The sequence below is a fragment of the Narcine bancroftii genome, chromosome 7 (genome assembly GCF_036971445.1).
Source record: "Narcine bancroftii isolate sNarBan1 chromosome 7, sNarBan1.hap1, whole genome shotgun sequence".
In the NCBI taxonomy this organism is placed as follows: Eukaryota; Metazoa; Chordata; class Chondrichthyes; order Torpediniformes; family Narcinidae; genus Narcine; species Narcine bancroftii.
Genome location: NC_091475.1, coordinates 35,935,398 through 35,955,598, shown reverse-complemented (window position 1 = coordinate 35,955,598; position 20,201 = coordinate 35,935,398). Strand labels below are relative to the sequence as shown.

General features: G+C 38.7%; 1 protein-coding gene across 14 annotated transcripts in view; it reads right to left on the bottom strand.

Moving 5' to 3' along the window:
- Nucleotides 1-20,201, bottom strand: part of dgkh (diacylglycerol kinase, eta) — a 516,150-nt gene that overhangs the window by 85,784 nt on the left and 410,165 nt on the right. For 10 of the 14 annotated variants that reach the window (XM_069889589.1, XM_069889595.1, XM_069889596.1 and 7 more), the window contains 4 exons: nucleotides 14,907-15,017; nucleotides 13,769-13,825; nucleotides 5,965-6,099; nucleotides 2,011-2,257 (listed from right to left, as the gene is read on the bottom strand). In XM_069889589.1, the coding sequence (XP_069745690.1) occupies nucleotides 2,011-2,257; nucleotides 5,965-6,099; nucleotides 13,769-13,825; nucleotides 14,907-15,017 (550 nt within the window). Of the gene's footprint in view, nucleotides 1-2,010; nucleotides 2,258-5,964; nucleotides 6,100-13,768; nucleotides 13,826-14,906; nucleotides 15,018-19,488; nucleotides 19,847-20,201 lie in introns of those variants that run through there. The other 4 variants (XM_069889593.1, XM_069889592.1, XM_069889604.1 and 1 more) reach the window with 4 other exon arrangements.

Genomic DNA, 20,201 nt, shown 5'->3' with positions numbered 1-20,201 from the left:
GAAAGATCATTAACATTAGAGCCGTTTTTGGGGTAGGGCCCAGTCCCATGATAGATGGCTGTTGGAACATGGTACAACATGGTATAGGAGAGCTATTGTATTACTCTCTGCCACTCATGCCAACACGAATTGCACAAATTCCCATGCAGGGTCAGGGCTGGTCCATTTTAATTATCTAAATCTGGAAATTCATCAGTTTTGTGGCTTTCCAACACATAGCACTCTACCTCATGTTACAGTGAGGAGGAAGATTATATTATTTACGCTTGTTGCTTTTCATGCAATATTTGCAACTCAAGATTTGTTTGAAAAAGGCAAAAACAAAATAACTCTAGATGTTGGGAATCTAAAAAAGAAAAATTAACTCCACAATTTCTACAAACACGCAGTTGTGGCAGCATCTATGGAGAGAGAGAAACAGAGTGAATGTTTCAGGTGAAGGATCTGTGATCAGATGTATTTATCAAAATTAATTATGTTTTTTTCAAGTTGTCAGGTATTTCAGATCATGCTAAGTTGACTTTGGTCCAATCCATTGAACGTATTTAAGTCCTTCTGCTTGCTGTGGACATAGAATGTCTCCAATTTAACTATTGCTACTGGGGCAAAACAGATTTGACAATTAATGTTGGAGCACATCCCATGATACCATTCCTATCATACAGCAGGCAAATCTCAACAGAAAAGGGATATTTCTCCACAGCAAAGGGATGACGAGTAACAGGGACTCCGATAGCTCAGTGGTTAAAGCACTACTCTTGTAAACCAGGGGTTGCGAGTTCGTTCCTCACTGTGGCCTCATTTCTATGAGGGGCGCTGGACAAAGTGGTAACTCTCTGTCTTCCTTACGGTAGACAAAGTTAAAGAATTTCATGTAGAATTTCTAAATGTAGTATTATGTGGAACTGTAACCTTTACCTATTATTGAACCAGTAAGATCCGGTCTCTATAAAAATAGATAAGCTTTGGGCACATCTGCCACTTGGAAGATGTTAAATGTAGCACAGAAGTTTAGTATATCTTTTACTGAAAAGAGATCAGTCAAAGTTTGATATTTAGAAAACACAAAAGTCTCATTGTTTGCTGATTGTAAACTAGTCGGAAATTTCCAATAACCTTTATGGATAACTGACATTGAATATATTTAGACAAACACTAAACTGAAGTTAAACTATTTTGATAACTGTAAGCACAGTGAATTGGTACAAACCACCCCCATCTTCCAAAAAATAGTTTGAAACGATTTACACCATTATCTTTATAATGAGGCTATTTTTGTTCTCAGGATGTGGGGGAGTAGTGTCACATCGACTGCCTATGTCCTAGTTTCTAAACCACTTCAAAGACCATTAGGAATGAAACTATTCACATGTATGGTATATCAGAGCGAGTTTCCTTTCCTTGAAAGAAGTTTCATGATAATTCAGCTTTCATGGCCAATGTACCAGCACTTAACCCACTGTTTATCACATAAACTGGCCATATTGTCCCGACCTAGTGCCCCCAACTCGACTACCTCTAGTAATCACCTATGGCCACTGCACACCTACACTTGCCTTGTCCTGAAGGGATTGCTATGCAACATGGTTTTAGACGGTGTAGAGGTGATCTCGCCACAGACATGACCTCCGTTGTATTTTTTTTAAACGTATGGTAAAATTGGAGATGAGGTTTCACCACCTGTCCAAAATTATCAATGATTTTAAATGCTATAAGGAACACAAACAAAGAAAAAAAAAATTACAAACTTACTTTCCCATTTACCTTCTACACCTTGGCCCTACTATTCTCATAGCAATCACCAGGATCTTGGAAGAGTTCAGGAGGCGGAGGATCCCTAGAAATTCCCAATTGCAATGCTATGGAAGCATAGAACTACTGACCTGCCTTGTGGCAGTCCTGCCTACTGACAATGGATGGTTAAGTCACCTGCCAGTATACAACTTCTTAAGCAGTCTCAGATGCTTTGACTCATCCTTCTATCAAAACTGATGGAGGATTCCCACTTACCTCCTGTGCCAAATGCAGTTACCACTTCTTCTTCCAAGTGTTCAAAAGCAGTCACAAAGTCATCCTCAATGGATGACACTGACTGATTAGTGTCATCCTCCTCCACGAGAAATGTATCAGCTTGATGTTTTAGTGTGGAACAGGACTCTAGAGAAAACCGAATTCCTGCTGTGTATTTGCTAAGTAGAGAGAATACACAACCATCGCAGTACAGGGATGATGGGGGATGCCTCATCACACAGACCACCTGGCAAACAAAAAGGCAGATTTCAAATAGCATTTGGAAATAAAAGAATCCTGCAACTGAGTAAGATTGATGAACAGTATCCTGTAACTGAATAAATCATCCCATAATATTTATATCTATTTATTTTAAATTATGTCTTTATGCATATATGAGATTATTATGTTCTATACGTTGTGTGCAAATGTGTGCACTGTGGCCCAGAGAGACATTATTTTGTCTTGTTGTATATGTAATTACAGATGGCAATAAACATGAATTTGAATTATTTGTGATCAAAGCAGGCTCAACAGACTAAATGGCCTCCTCCTGCTCCTATTTCTTACGATGCAAAAATGCAAGTATCAATTGAGATTACCGAGATAACGTTTTTATTTTCATAATTACATTTCTTAAAGGGTGCTTTGGAAGCACAGTGGTGCAGTTAGTACAGCTTCTTCCTCACAACTCCGGTGACTCAGGTTCAATCCTGTGCACATTCTAATTGTCACTCCAGGTACTCTGATTTCCTCCCAGAGCCGAAAGATGTACAGGTTGGTTGGTTAACATGTCAGTGAGTGGAAGAATCTGGGTGGAGTTGAGAGGAGAATAAAAATGGTATTTAATGTATAGGATGAGTGTGTAAGTAGGTGGTTGATGGTGCATGCCTGGTGGGCAGGAGGATATGTTTCTGCACTGTACGACTTTGAAGTAGTAGATGTTAATTGCCCTTATTTTTTTCCAGGTCCAATTCACCTTGGCACTTTTAGTCTGCCTACCATAAAGAACCAATAAGAATCCCTACTATGAAGAAAAAAATCCTAACAAAAACAATACAACTGTAGCTTTTAAAAGTCAGAAAATGATTTATATAAAAAAATGTTCTGAGACAAGTTCCCTCCTAGTAACTACAGAGCTCAGTAAGATTCAAGAATGTATCCCACCCTTGCGACAGTGCATAGAGAACAGTATGATCCCAATACTTGTTATGGTTTGTTCACAGGATGTGGGTGACAAATGGCTAGGCTGTTCCAAGAAGGTGCTCAAGGATCATCAAACCACTGAATTCCCTACAGTGATGATGAAGCAATCACAGTTAAAGCCATCAATTCACAAAGCTCCTAGACAGGTCTAGGAAGATTACTTGGTCTCACACTAGTGATAGATGGCCACAGATCTACCCCCCTCAGATGATATAGTCTATCCTTTCATGGTCACTTCCCAAGCCTTCAGCAATATTTAATTGTATTCTGTGGAACCCAACCTGAGGTAAATGTACAACTTCCAGGAATTTAGATCTCTCCTTTTTAAGATGCTGACATCCTCACTTGTTAATTTGCTTTCAACATATTGGGACAATTCCACCTCCCAGTACAATTTAAATTTAGACATGCAGCACAGTAACAGCCCCTTTCGGCACATGAGCCCATGTCGCCCAATTACACCCAATTGACCTACAATCCCGGTACATTTTTGAAGAGAAGGAGGAAACCGGAGTACCCAGAGGAATCCCACACAGACACAGGGAAAACCTACAAACTCTTTACATAGAGGGCCGAATTCACAACCGTGTTGCGCTAACTGCTATGCCAACAGGGCATCTTGATTAAACAATAAACTCCAGAGGCAAACTAGGACTCCAGCTGTTCATCAACAGCAGCTCATGGTCTGAACAAAGAGAATACCTCAACTGTTATAGAAGGCTCTTCCTGTTCTGAAAGAGCACGTTTTGTGCAGCTAACCTGAGATTTGTGTGAAGCTCCAGAGGCAAAATTTAATCTCACCTGATGACATGAAGTCAGATGATCAGCTGGTGGGGAGGGTTGTCAGACACATGATTACACTCAAGTCCATGAGAATGTGGTCTGACATGTTAACAGGTCTCAAAGGATAAGGGCAGCAAGTTGTTTGGGGAAGAAGGGAGTGAGATTAGAGATGGTGAGAAGAACAAACATCATGAAAACTATTTGCAAGAAATGCAATGCTTCTGTCTATTTGGCAGCAACAGGTCAGCTTGGTTCCCTTTAAAAGAATGAAGGAAATCCCATCTCTCCAATTAAAGGCTGCCTCGTGAGTAACCTGTACTGTCAGTGAGCCGCCATTATTTGGATATATTTTGTGGAAATCATGTCATGCCGTGCTGTTTTCTAGCATTGTGCATGGATCAAATCTCTGAAAATGCTGCATATAATAAAGAATAAAAATTAATTCCCGTGATTCATACATTGTGAAAGATTTTCAAGCAATTTCCATATATCTATCAGTAATACAAAAGTGAAACCTTGATTTGTGTACGGATAGTGTTTTGATAAAGGCCCTACAAAAGTCATTGTAACTTTGCGCATTCAGGGAATAAACACTAACTCTACAATTGTGGACTGTTGCAAAAACCTAATGCATCAAGAGCCTTAGAAACAGACAGTTAAGCAAAGATAATTGAATGCCAAGTCCACCTATAAACTGATAGACCAACTGACAGACGTCCTTACGGACATCTTCAACACTCACTGCAACCGTTGTTTGTCCCCGTAGGTTTCAAGGCAGTCACCATTATCCCAGCACCAAAGAGGGCAACAGTAACAGGCCTCAAAGACTACTACCCAGTGGCAGTGACCTCCACCATCATGAAATGCTTTGAGCGTTTGGTGATGGAATGCATCACAGCACACCTCCCAAAGACACTGAACCCATTTCAATTCATCTGCAGAGGGAACAATTCCACTAATGATGCTGAAGCCTTGTCTCTCCACTCCATCCTGTCCCATCTGGAGAACGACGTTTCATGTACCAGGGTCCAATCATACCCCAGAGTCTCATGGAGAAGCTGTCCTTGCTGGGTCTCAATATCCCTCTCTGTAACTAGATTCTGGACTACCTAAAGGAAAGATCACAGTCTGTCCGGGTTGGCAGCAGAACGTTGAACACCGTCAAGCTGAGCACTGGTGCACCCAAGGGCTGTGTGCACAGTTTGCTCCTGTTCACATTGCTGATCCACGACTGCTTCGCCAGATCCAGCTCCAACAGTGTCATCAAGTTTGCGATAACACAACAGTAGTTGGTCTAATCAGCAACAACAATGAGTCACACTACAGAGAGATGGAAAATCTCAGGATAAACCAGGGTGAACCACCCTCCACAACACATAGTTCGGTAGTACAGAGAGAAAAGAGCACCAAGTTTTTAAAAACTTGAATTTAATTAAATACCCTTTACAGCAGTCCAGTTAAAAACAGATGACAAACTGCATCAGTATATATTAGGGCATGCAATCAAAAATTTCATCAAAGAGGCAGGCTTTAAGCAGCATCTTAGGAGGGTAGAGAAAGGGAAGAAACTAGATTTTAAAGCTTGGAAAGCTAAAGAAGGTTCGCTCACAAATATGGAGTCATTAAATCTGGCCACACTATTGAAAACCAGAACTTGATTGTTCAGGTACATAATGTGGACTGTTACAGGAATTGAAGCCACTAAAAAGATATGTAGGGGTGAGAGATCAGATAAAAACTATTTCCACTTATCCATGTATTGACATCAGGTTACAAGTTGGATTTGTCACCACCTTTTCGTCATATTTGGAATCATTAAAAGGGAAAAGAAATGATTCCAATTAGCCTGTGTTGAGTAAGCATTCAATTATATTTCTAATTAAGATAACTCTTGTAGCTCAATTTTGCTCTTTCTGTTGGGGATAATACATTAAATTCATCCCAGTCCCCTTCCTGTTTTGTTACCTGGCTAACAGTTTTCTCTTTTGTCCTGGAGGGTTTCTTCGAATCAGTCAAAAAAGCAATTTCAGTATTCTTTAAGTTGGAGAGTTGTAGTGAACTCAGCCAATCAGAAAGCTCCAGGTTATGAGCAGCCAGCGCCTAAACAAGAGAAGTTCAGATTACAGGCAATCAAACTATCAAATATGAATTTTATGCAGGTCAAGACAGTCAAAGAGCTGACCATATAAAGTCAGGACATTTCACAGCATTTAAACGGACCCTTCAGCACAGCTTGTCCATACCAAGTATGTTTCTTACTTAATGTAGTCCCATTTACCTGCGTTTAGCCTATATCTCTCCAAACCTTTCCAATCCACGTACTGGTCTAAATGCTGCCACAGTACTCAACTCTATCACTTCCTCTAGCAGCTCGTTCCATATACCCATCACCCGTTGTGTCAAAGGTACCCTTCAGGTCCCTTTTAAATTTTTCTCTTCTCACTTTAAATGCTTGTCCTCTTGTTTTTGTCTCCCCTATCCTGCAAACAAAAGATAACAACTATTTGTCTTTCTATGGGCCTAACGATTTTATACACCTCTATAATGTCATCCACCAATGTCCTCTGAAGCAAGTGAGAAAAGTTCCAACCTATCCAGCCTCTCTTTATAACTCAAACGTGCTAGTCCCGGTAAAAATTTCACAAATCTTTTCTGCGCTCTTTCCAGGTTAATATTATCTTTCCTAAAGCTGGCTGACCAGAACTATGCACAATACTCCAAGGGTGGGTTCACCAATGTCTTGCATAGTTTTGACTTGATGTTCCAACAATACCTCCTTCCAGAATCTGGGACTGCCTGGTCCCAGTACAAACACCTGTTAACTCTACTGCCAGTTATTTTTTGGACAAAAAAAAAACCATGTGTTGAACGTGGGAGAGAATGTGAACATAAATGCATCAGTAACAGCAGGAGATTATAAGTTCCTCATACCTATTCCACCATTCAATACAGTTGATCGCATTCCTCACCACTTATATCCCTTTATTTATTTTTAATATATATCATTCTTGTCCTGCATGTGTATAATTTGTCTGCATGTGTACTATATCTAGTTACCTGTCTACATGTTTTGCCAGAGGACTGGAAAAAGCAGTTTCATCGAGTTTAACTTCTAGAATCAAATGACAAAACACTTGACTATCCATATGCCAATTCCCTTGACATCTAAAAATCAATCAATGTTGGTCTTGAACAGACTCAGCAACTGAGCCTCCACAGTCCCTAAAAATTTACTACCTTCTGGGTGGGGAATAAATAATTCTCCCATCTCTGTCCTGAAGAAATTACCACTTATCTTGAATGTGAACCCTGAATATAAACACATCTCAGCAAGGGAGAGCATCAATCCTGCCTCGCTCCTATAATGCCCTGTTGAAAATTTGTATGGTTCAATGAGATCACCTCTTCATCTTCTAAGTAGGCCAAGACTGGGTAATCTCTCCCCATACCTACCATCCCAGAAATCAATCTGGTAAACCTTTGTTCTATTCTAGATAAATCCTGCACAGGGGCCTTGATAATTGGAACAACTTTCTTGTATGCAGAACCTCTAGCGACATAGGCCAATTTACCTTCCTGGTAAATTAGCAATTGGTCTAAATGCCAACATCTTCCCATCTCTCACCACTTAACAACTACTCAGGCACAATTTTTTCCACAAAAGTGGATGATCCCAATATTTTTCCACATTATATTTCAAATGCCATGTTCTTGCCCATCAATTTGATATGCACACAAAGCCTCTCTGAATACTCATTGCAGTCATCACGGTTACCTTGCTTCGTATCATATATTGTATTTAATCACCTTATTGAAATCATTAGTATAGATTGTGGACAGTTGGGGCTCCAACAACATCATTTGACAATTGGGTTGTGTGTCTAATTCAATGCCTTTGCAAGAAATTACTTAATCATTCAAAATCAGAGCAACAAATCATCTGTAAAGAAATGACACCTGTCAGGAAAAAGGCCACATTATTTCTGTGTAGTTCTGAAAGGTGGATCAAAAATATCAAGTATCTTCTGATGAAGACTCTCTAACCTGACACATTAACTCTGTTTCCTTTCCTTCAGATTTTTCCATTATAAATTTAGATGTACAGCACAGAAACAGGCCCAGCCCCCCCCCCCCTCACAAATACTCTAATTAATCTACAACCCCTGTACATTTTTTTTGAAAGGTGGGAGGAAACCAGGACACCCGGAAGAATTCTATGTAGAAACAGGGAGAACGTATGAACTCTTTCGACAGCGCTGGATCCAAACTTGGGTCTGTAATCTTCTTTGGCTTGGCTTCGCGGACGAAGATTTATGGAGGGGGTAAATGTCCATGTCAGCTGCAGGCTCGTTTGTGGCTGACAAGTCCGATGCGGGACAGGCAGACACGGATGCAGCGGTTGCAGGGGAAAATTGGTGGGTTGGGGTTGGGTGTTGGGTTTTTCCTCCTTTGTCTTTTGTCAGTGAGGTGGGCTCTGCGGTCTTCTTCAAAGGAGGTTGCTGCCCGCCGAACTGTGAGGCGCCAAGATGCACGGTTTGAGGCGATATCAGCCCACTGGCGGTGGTCAATGTGGCAGGCACCAAGAGATTTCTTTAGGCAGCCCTTGTACCTCTTCTTTGGTGCACCTCTGTCACGGTGGCCAGTGGAGAGCTCGCCATATAACACGATCTTGGGAAGGCGATGGTCCTCCATTCTGGAGACGTGACCCACCCAGCGCAGCTGGATCTTCAGCAGCATGGACTCAATGCTGTCGGCCTCTGCCATCTCGAGTACTTCGACGTTAGGGATGAAGGCGCTCCAATGAATGTTGAGGATGGAGCGGAGACAATGCTGGTGGAAGCGTTCTAGGAGCCGTAGGTGATGCCGGTAGAGGACCCATGATTCGGAGCCGAACAGGAGTGTGGGTATGACAACGGCTCTGTATACGCTTATCTTTGTGAGGTTTTTCAGTTGGTTGTTTTTCCAGACTCTTTTGTGTAGTCTTCCAAAGGCGCTATTTGCCTTGGCGAGTCTGTTGTCTGTCTCGTTGTCGATCCTTGCATCTGATGAAATGGTGCAGCCGAGATAGGCATTGTGCTAACTGCTACGGATGTGGCCTGACTTGTTGAGTATTTCCAGCATTTTCTGTTTTTATTTTAATTTCTGGCAACAATTTTTGTGGTCAGCTCTTGTTACAGCTGTTCCTAATTTCTTTTTTAAGTACGATTTTAATCGGTAATATGCAAAAATTGTATTAATTTGTATATTATATTTATTTTTTAATTGCTCAAAAGTTGAAAAGAATGATCCTAAACAACAATCTTTTATCCTCTGTAAACATTTACTATACCAACTATCAAATAAAGAATTATTCAAAGTAAAAAGAATAAAATTAATTTTGTTTTAACATTTTTGGTAATTGATAATTTTTAATTCCTCTCTCCATATGAATTCCATTCCACATTTTTAGTATATGTTTTAAAATTAGTACCTCCATATTTCCTTTAAACAGTTCACTATTCCATTTATACAAAATTTGTTCTGGGATAGTTTCTCCAAATGTATTCATTTCAATCTGAACCCAAGCTGCTTTTTCACCTACTTGATAACATCCTGCACAGGATCGGAAATCCTCAATTGAGCTGCTTTATAATAATTTTTAAAATTCGGTAACCTGATCAAATTTCCATGTTTATTTTTCAAGACAAACTCTTGACATCTTACCTTTCCAAATGAATTCTCATATAATTTTATTTAAACCCTGAAAATATAATTCTGGTATATAACCATATAACCATTTACGGAGCAGAAACAGGCCATGTTGGCCTTTCGAGTCCGCACCGGTTCACTGATTTTGTGCGCCCTCTTCAGGCATTGGTGATTTTAAGTGTAGTGTATCTTTGAGAATTTTAACATCTATCCATAGGTTCTCTGTACTTTGGATGTGAAATCTCATATTAAAATATTCAAAAACATTGGCTGTGTGGGAGAAGCCAGTGAGTGGCCGTGGACAATTACTTCTCAGACTGGAGGCCTGTGACTAGTGGTGTGCTGCAGGGTTCGGTGCTGGGACCAGCGTAGTTTGTCATCTGGATCCACAATCTGGACAACAATATGAATGGGTAAAAATTGAACAAACTCCCAGAACAAAGTCAATTTGAAGGTATAACAGATACACTTATGGATAAGAAATTTATTCCTAATATGTATATAAAGTTACAATAAACTGCAAGGAAAAAAGATATATACAAATCAAAATTACGATAGGAGAGATTTAAATATATAAATTCAAGAGGAAATATGGTCAAAATTGTGTCAAGAGAGTGATACAAATACAGTTACAAATACAATATAATTTTCTTCATTAATATTATACTCCACATCAATTAAATGGACTTGATTCTAATTATTCGGATAATTGTTATCGATGTACTAAGGAAATAGGAACTTTTCTACATTGGGTATGGTCCTGTGAAAAAGTGGAAAGGTTTTAGAGTGATTTAAGAGTATTACTAGGACAAATTATGAAGATAAAGATACAAAAAGATCCAAGAATATTTTTACTTGGGAATATATATGAAAAAGATATAAAAATGAAATTGGATAAATATCAAGAAATTTTTTTTAATATAGCAATAGCGACTGCAAAGAAATTATAGCGATAAGATGGAAAACTGAAAACGTGATATTATTAGGCAGATGGCATACTGAAGTGCAAAATTGTATACCTTTAGAAAGAATTACATGTAGTTTAAGAAATCGAGTTGAAAATTTTTATAAAATTTGGAAACCATATATGGATTTTATGAATAAAATTCCATCCACCTTCTCCACTTTACCCATCCCTTTCAATTAGAAGCTATAAAAATAATCAATGAATAGTATATATGCTAATAATATATATGTAGAAGTGGGTGATCTTTTCTTCTTTCTTTTGGGAGGGAGGGGGGTTGGGGAGAATTTTTTTTTTTAATTTGTATCATTGTGTATGACTTTATGATAATTGCTATATTACTGAATTATTCCTTTTTGCACTGATACAAATGATAAATAGAATTTTCAAAAAAACATCTTGTGATAGCTGATGTACCACACTTGATTTTTTTCCAAATTTTATTAATTAATCAAAATAAGTCATACAATCAAAATACAAGTAAATACATAATATTTTTCCCATATAATCCCCACCCCCCCCCCCTCCAACCTTAACCTCCCCATCCCTCCCAACCTCCCTCTAATCTACCACAAAAAAAAAGGAAAAAGGATAGAAGAGGAGATCAACTATTGGCATGGTTTAGTGAAACCCCAACAACTGTGGGGGGAAAAAAATAAACTACAAATTTAAACCCATATATCTCGTATATGGGCTCCAAACTTTAACAAAGAAAGGATAGTTATTACTAAATTATACATTATTTTTTCCAATGGAATACAAGATCTCATTTTCGAATGCCACTGTTGAATACTCAAATAGTCTAATTTTTCCATTAATTGCCAAATATTTTCTAGCCACAGCTAATTCTAATCTCAAAAAAGCAATTTGAGACTTATCTAATTTTAATTCCAAACTCAATTTCTTAATATAACCCATTAAAAATACCATAGGATCAAGCAAAATCAAGTTCCTTAATTCTATTCCAAAAAGGTTTCACTTTTTCACCTAACCAAGGAGAATGCAAGAAAGAGCAAACTTGCTTGGTACCTAAAACATAAGTCAGAAGAAATAAACTTATATTTCCTTAACTTCTCAGAAGTTAAATATAACTAGTGAATAAAGTTATAATAAACCAATCTATACCTGACATTTACAATTTTAGACATACTATCCTCATATATAGTCATCCAATCATCTTAAGAAATAGTTATAGATAAATCTTTTCCCCATTTTAATTTAGATTTATGAATTTCCGGCTTAGGCATCATATTCTGTAATAAAGCATACATTTGAGATATAAATCCTCTCTTACCCCCTTCAATAAGTAAACTTTCAAATTTAGACCACCGAGGTATCCGTAGCGTATGCCCAAAATTATCCAACAGTAAGGCTCTAACTTGATAATAAGTGAACAGGGTATTTGAAGAAATTTCATATTACTCCTTCATTCTTTGAAACAAAATAAAATACCCAGCTTCATAACAATCCTCTACCAATTTAATTCCTTTCTGTTCCCATATTTTCAAAAGCTGATTATCTAATGAAAAAGAAAAAAGCTTATTTTGAAACAAAGGAGTTTTAGCGGAGATTTTGCCTTCCGTACCTATAATTTCATTCTTTTTAGTCCATAACTCCATTAAATGTTTCAACAGCGGTAAATTATAACTCTGTAAAAGCTGAGAATTCCATTTATAAATAAAGTGATCCATCCTCTTCTCATCAATCTGAGATAATTCAATCTTAGCCCAAACCAAAGGTTTATCCACCAAACATTCTTTTAATAAATTTCAAATGTCCCGATTCATAATTCTGAAAATGAGGAGATTGAAGTCCTCCTAGATGTACCACACTTGTGATCAGATTTACATGGTTATATAACAACAGTTCCCCTTAAGACATCTAACACATATCCTTGCAAGGTGGTACAGTATTGAAAATATTCAACCTAACTTAATCAATCTTAGTTAACAGATACATTCCTTTCCATACAATATTTGTCCTGGTTTGGGAAAATGTTGTGTTGTGGCGGCTCACCACTAGGCAGGCCAACTAGCCCCGCTTGTAAGCCACGCAGTGGTGCAGCCGGCCAAAATGGCGCCGTCGGGGGTGTTCCCTTTCTCCCAGCACAGGGCTCAGAAGCCCGCGCTGGGGGACCACGTGACACCCGAGTGACGTCAGCGCCCTCCAGCGCGGTTCTCAGCCAGGTCTGGGCTGGGAGTCTAAGTACAGCCCAGCAGTCTGCAATAAACAAGTCTGCTCACTGAGCTCAACCTCTCTGGTTGTGTGTGTTATTGCAGGAGCAGAGTCGCTGCCACTACAGTGTTTTAATTGAGGGGGGTCAAAGAGTTTTCACAAAATTGTGTTTTATAAGAAACATTTATTAAGAAATTCTCAAGTTTAGAGTTGTAGCTGATAGAGAAAAGAGCTGTAGAAATTACAAAATCTCCCTCTGGATACATCAGAATTTGTGGGTCAGTCATGTGGGTTTCAGCATTGAATAATATATGCAGGACTTTTACAGCTAAAAGACTGATGTGGAAGGAAGAAGAGCCGACTACAATGGGGGAAGACTGGTTTGTCAGTGGACAACAGGAGTGAATCAAATTGAGAAGGGTCAACAATGCTGACATTAATGGAAGGCAAAAATAGTTCAGGAACAGTCCAAGTGAAAAAAACAAAGCATGGTTCTCAAGGAGATAAAACATTGATGTAGACAATTGGCAATGTCTGTTGAATTATTAATTCTCACAGCTGAGGCAAACAAGGAAGCAATAAGATGTGCATCATCAGTGTCAACAAGATCCAACAACGATTCAATGCTAATGCAATTATTCCTCTGAGAATATGGCTGGCTTTGTATCAGACTGAAATTTCACTATTATTTTCCTAAAGTATTCTAATTTTCAATGACTATTCAGTACACACATCTTAGTCACAAAGTTGCTTATGAAAAATGACAAAACATAGTGCTAGAAACTAATATTTCACAACAGTGACGTTACAGAGATTCGCATTTACTACACTGGTATATAGGCAGTCCAATAACAAAGCAAGTCCAGTTGCCCAGCTCAGTAATAGGACTTGTTGATCACCGTTCATGCAAGATTTTGTTCTTCAAGTGTAAAGTGACATTACCTGCCTTCCAGCAGAATCAGCATCTTCAAGTGAACTGGAAAAGCCCACGAAAGTGACCTGCAGAACCATGTAGAAAGTTATTCAGCACTGGGTGATGAATGGAGAATATCGAAGGAGCAGCAAATGTTTTTTTTTAAAAAGTGTGGTAATCAGAAATATTCCAAGGGATTTAGAGTGATGAAACAAATTTGTCACATAGAGGTGGGGTGGGTATGTGGAACAAGCTGCCAGAGGAGTTGATAGAAGCAGTATAATTAAGACATTTAAAAGCCATGGACAGGAAACTGCTCAGAGGGATTTGGTGCAAATACATGGACTAGCTGAGATAGGCAACTTGGTTGGCATGGACAAGTTGGTTTGAAGGGTCAGTTGCCATGCTGCACAGCTCGAGGACTATAATTAGGATTGAAGTTCAGTCTGGGACTTGGGCAAGTGACTCCAACCTGCTTGGTGAGCCTTGTGGTTCCAAGTCAAGCAAGAGGCCCCAAAGGCCTTCAAGACTTGAAGCAAAGTGTCAGTGATGTGGGCGGGCCAGAATGCCAATCCTCAGGACATCTGGAAATCAATGGAGTCCAAAGCCTGCCCCTCAGTTTTTTGATCCATCAAAACTGGCAGTTTTGTCGCCATGCAGATTGGCAACATCCATACATTTTTTTGAATATTTTATTTTAATTATTCTGAGACTCATATAGAACATGATTACATACATCTTATAACTAATATTTTAAAATTATAGTTTCATGTAATTGCCCAAATCTCACCTCCCCAAATGCTAACATTAAAAAAATTAAATTAAAAAGAATTGTACATCCATACATTTTTCAACAGAATAGGTAAGCACGATGATGTCTTTGAGCTCAATATTCACACTCACTTCTTGAAGGATGATGAAAGTACTGCTACATAAATTACTGGAGATAAATAATTCTGATACAGTCAACTATAAGCATCAGGAGTGATTGTTTTTCAGTTGTAGGGAATGGTTAAGATTTATACAAGTTCACAAGTTCAATTAGTGTGCTACAGACCACGTTCCTCCCAGTATAGTCGATTCTTCCTGGGGGTCAATGTTTGAGAAAGACTTTCAGCAACAATAAGCTCAATGTTTAAACAAACGGAAGAGATTTCATTTACACACCTCAGTTAAATTGTCTGTTTCTTTCCAATGTTGGTCAACTGTTACATTACACAGCGGCCTTGTAGTCTGTAGTAAGGACTTCATTGAAAGTTGCTGCAGGCCACTGAGGAACTGGATAAACAGAAACAATACAAACTTCAGTTTTTCTAGAAGACTCCTTGAGAAACAGAAATCAGTGAGATCATCAATTTGTATACATAAGGAGACAAGGGAAGAGAAACAGGAAACTAAATTTAAAGTATTTTACTGGTTCTCGTTTTCTATTCCACAATCCATATACAAGAAGCTCAGTTCGGGGAAGAGGTAAAATAAGCACCATATTTAAGCAAGTACAGTGAGGTGGATATCACATTCAGCTGAAGAGAGAGGAGTGCTTGAGATCAAAATTAGATGAGATCTGGTGGAGTGGGGGGAGGGTTGAGGATTGGGGCTTGAACAGAGTAAGAATTTAAAGGGGACTTGCCTGCAAGTGCAGTAGTACCAAGTGACAGACAACATAGCCTTAGGCCAAGTTAGACAGTTCCTCTTTGTTATGATGTATCAGGCCTCACATGCCCTGAGAGGCCTACTTCTGCATGACTGATCTGTGCTGTTCAGGAGCCAGGAATGAATTTAACAGCAATTTGTACACTATTTAAAGCTTGGCAGGTTTTGACTGCAAAATGCACATTGCACACTATTTAAAGCTCTGCATATGTTCAGAAGTCTCTATGCCACAATGTCATGTACTGGCAGGACCCAGAACCACTGGGATATTATGTGCAAATTATAAAATAGGCAACCCGGTATTGAGTGGTGAAATCACTTTTGTTGCCTAATGCAAAAAAAAATTCTGGGAAATTTTGTTTGATGTCCCTGCATCAGGGACTTTTATTAACCTACTGTAATTCAACAGAATGACATTCACAGAGTGACAGTAATAAAGCAATAAAGGAAGAGAGAAAATTGCTTTAAAAAAATTCCATCAGCATTCCTGATATTTTCCACTGACCTCTCTTTTAATTGAAATATTAACGAAGTTCTCATACAGGCTTTATTTATTTACTATTTATAGTCAAAAGTAAACAAGGAAATGAAAAACAGTTCCTACAACTGTATAAATGCTCTTAATCAGATGAATTGATAATCTCACCTACCAATTCAAGCAAATCCTTAAATTATCCCTACTCCAGATGAACTCTAGGAATGTGCACTGGGCATTGCTAATATTTTTCTTGCCTGCCAGACAATACCAATTGCCATCTCTGTCGCACAGCATTCTGGGAATTCAGGTCTGCCGTCACTTTTTTTTTTACCCCCCACAGTATTTATAAATTGTGCAGTATAGTGCCACCAACTTTCCCACAGTTTAAAAATTGTCCGCTATTGCTATTTATTTCCTGTCTCTCTCTAGGGCCTTTCATGCAGTGAAAAAATCGAGATTGTAAAGGCGGAGATTCGATTCTCCACCCTCATGTCTGGAGGCTTACCTCTATGAATGCTCCAAGACACTGACTGCAATCCCTCTTGGTGAAGGATAATTGGTGGAGCAATGCACTCCGCCACCTCACATGAATTTTCAGCAGCTGGCTAGGGGCAGGCTGATGATGTCATGATGATGCTGTCCCCTCTTTCCCATCCACTCACACCTCTCCCTCCTTGACACTCTCAGGGCTCGGGTGGCTGGCAGGAGCCGTCAGGGTAGGGGCCATCAGGGTGGGGACTGGTGCGGGCTGTGACAACCCCGCCAGCCACTCTGGCACATCACCGGGCTGCTTTGGTCTTTGGGGCCGCTCGGCAGCAGCTCAAAACATGGCAGCGCAATGACTGTCTTCCCTACCCATAATTCCCCACACAGCTGGAACTGTTCTAGGAAACAGAGCGATTCCACCTGCATCGGGGATTATGGGTAGGTAAGGCGGCCATTGCTCTGCTGCATATTTATGATGGGTGGCTCTACGGCACCAGTCATCCTGCATCCATCGGCTTCGGAGGGCACTATGAGGCGTCGCTCGACATGAAAGCGAGACAGGAGCAGCCTTTTATGGATGCTCCATTTAAGGTAAGAATATGTTTTCCCTCTGCTCTTACAGTTGGCTCCAATTGGAGGCCTGGCATGAAAGGGCCTCTCTCTCTCCCGCTGCGAATTTCCCATGGCAAAGTTTATACTTTCATTTGAATCTTTTCTTCCTTCACGTTCCTGCTCTCATGCAAAAACTTGGGTCATTTCAATCCCACAATGCAACTGTCCATTCTACACTTTCTTGATTGCAACACCAGCATTTGCAGACGTCGGAGATTGTCCTAGGGGTTGAAGCAGACTATCCCTGGTGTGAGATGATGTCATCTTGCACTGGCATTGAGACAATTTTCCTTTCACACTAGACACTTTAAAGGCCGATTGGCTGTTAATTCCTGGGACCACGTGCAAGTGTGAAAGAGGCTAATGACTGGTAGTTACCCTCACCACTGATGCTGTCTAACTGGTGAGCTCTTCCAACATGCTCAGTTTCAGATTTTAAGCATCTGCTTAAATTTTGTCCCAATTATTATTCAACATTGTTTATTTATTTTCATTTTCTTACAGTTCACTGCAATTATTTTGCTTCTTGATATTACAAGTATTTGTTTGGAACCTAACACCAGATATGGTGTAGTACTGCAGAAAACAACAAAAACATTCAGCAAATGCCTATGGAGAAGAGTAAACAATAGTCATACCAGCTTCCCCGTTGCACAATATTTGAAGAGGTTCTTTGGCAGATTACTAATGACGGTTTATTTTTCTATCATTAATTTTGTCACGAACTGTTAATATTCATTTGCTTTCAACATGTTCATTCAATGTTTGATATTTCCTGTCCATAAGTTTGAACAATATCTGAAATCACTTCATTTTACACACATTCCATACAGTCACTATGCAATCTTACATTGCCCCCTTGTTTGTACTAATGTTTTAGTTAACATGAGAAGGGGTTGGCGACTTGACCCTTCAATCCTACCTCATTATTCCATATGATCATGACTGATCCACCCTTGGTCTCTTGTCCTCTCTGTGCCAGTTTCCCACTGCCCTCAACTTTTCATTGCCTCTTTAAATACCTCCCATTATTTCAGCCTACGTAACCCACTGCGGTAGAGAATTCCAAAGATTTGCCATCCTCTCTTTTAAGTGACTGTCCCTTAATCTTGTAACTAATTACTCTCTTTGAATTTTCACCCAGCAGTGGAAACATTTCAGCATCTACTGTGTCCTATCCCAATAGATCTAACGTGTATCATTAAGATAATTTCTAAGTCTCTTAAACTCCAAAGAACATAGATTTAATTTGCTCAATGATAAGGCAACCTCTGATTTCAGGAATTACCCAGTAAAGTTCTTTTGGACTGATTTCATGCCAAATATCTTTTCCTACATAAGGGAGCCAAAAATGTGTGCAATAATTGTGTTAAGTTTTCCTGAAAATAAATATGACTAAGCAAAAGTGATGTTATCATTTATGAAGGATTTAAATTTGATTGATATCTGGAAACAGCTCAACCCTGCAGAGAGACTACTCGTTCTACTCAAGAGTCCATGACTCACATACAAGGACTGATTTATTTTTAATGTCTGCACAGTTAAAAAGCAGGGTGATAAAAATGGAGTACTTGTCAAGACTACTCTCAGACCCTTCGCCATTAACTTTAACCATTTCGCTATCAGAAAAACAAGAAAGTGTATAAAGATGGCATCTTAATGCTATGTTGTTGAAAAGAACAGACTTTTGGGAGTTTATTAGGAGACAGATAGATTTGTTTTGTGATACAAACCTCTCTTCCACTGATAACAGTTTCTTAACAAGGGATATATTTAAGGCTTATCTGAGAGGGCAAATTATTTCGTCTACAAAAAATCTTAAAAGAGAATATACTGCAGAAGTAAATGGTTTTGAGAAGGAAATAACAACATTGGAGAAAGAATATCAAAGCTCGGGTTTACAAGTATAGACTCTTGGAAAATAAAAAATTGAGATAAATACGTTACAAATATACAGAACAGAAAAAAAATATTTTAAAAACTAAGCAAAAATATTATGAACTAGGAGAACAAGCACGAGGTTTTGTCCTGGCAAATAAAGGCAGAGTCGTCAAGGATGATAAATGCAATTAAAACAGATGTAGACATGTTAACCCACAATCAGAAAGAGAGCAATGATATTTTTAGACAATATTATGAAAAGTATAAATCAGAATTATTAGATGATAATGAGATGGATGATCGTTGAGCTTCCAAAATTGGAGGCCAGAGATCAGATGGAGCTAGATGCTCCTTTTACAAGAGAGGAAATCAAAAAGGCTCTAAGCACTTTGCAGGCTAATAAGTCTCCGGGACCCGAGATCTATAGTCAATTTAATTATTTGTTGATGCCTCTTATGATGGATGTACTGGACCGGAAGTGGAGACTCAGACTCTTCCAGACTCCTTTTCAACAGCTATTATTGCCAAAGAAGTATAGGGACCCATTAAAAACTTCATCATATAGATCTATCTCTCTTCTGAATGCTGATTATAAGATATTGGTGAAGGCTTTAGCTAATAGGCTGGGACAATATTTACCTAAACAGATACATTCAGATCAGGTGGGATATGTTCAAGGAAGATACTCTGCAAATTGTCTGGCAGGCTATTTAATTAATACATGTAGCTAAATCAAAATTGAATTCTAGTATAACAGTCTCTTTGGATGCTTAAAAGGCATTTGATTGATTAGAATGGCCTTTTTTATTTAAAACGTTAGAGAAATTTGGTATAGGTAGGATATTTATAAATTGGATAAAAACTCTCTATCATAAACCACAAGCTAAATAACTAATAGTCAGATGTCAGCAGTCTTCCCTTTGAGTAGATCAAATAGGCAGGGGTGCCCACTGTCTCCAGTGCTTTTTATCCTGGCGATTGAACCACTGGTGGAGATCTGGACATAAAAAGTTTCAAAGTTAAACAAGAACATAAAATCAGCCTATTTGCTGATAATGTGCTATTATATAACTATCTGATCCAGTTGAGTCCTTGGAGAAATTACAAACAACACTAGAAAAACATTTAAGAAACTCAGGTTACAAAGTTAATATGGATAAAAGTGAGATAATGACTTTGACAAACTTTGATTATGAAAGATATCAAAGAGGAAGTTGATTAAAATGGAAGGTAGATGGAATTAAATATTTAGGAATGATGGCTAATATTAACTTTCAGAGTCAGTATAAATTAAATTATATTCCTTTTAGAGGAGATAGAGAAGGATTTGCAGAAATGGAAAGATTTGCCGA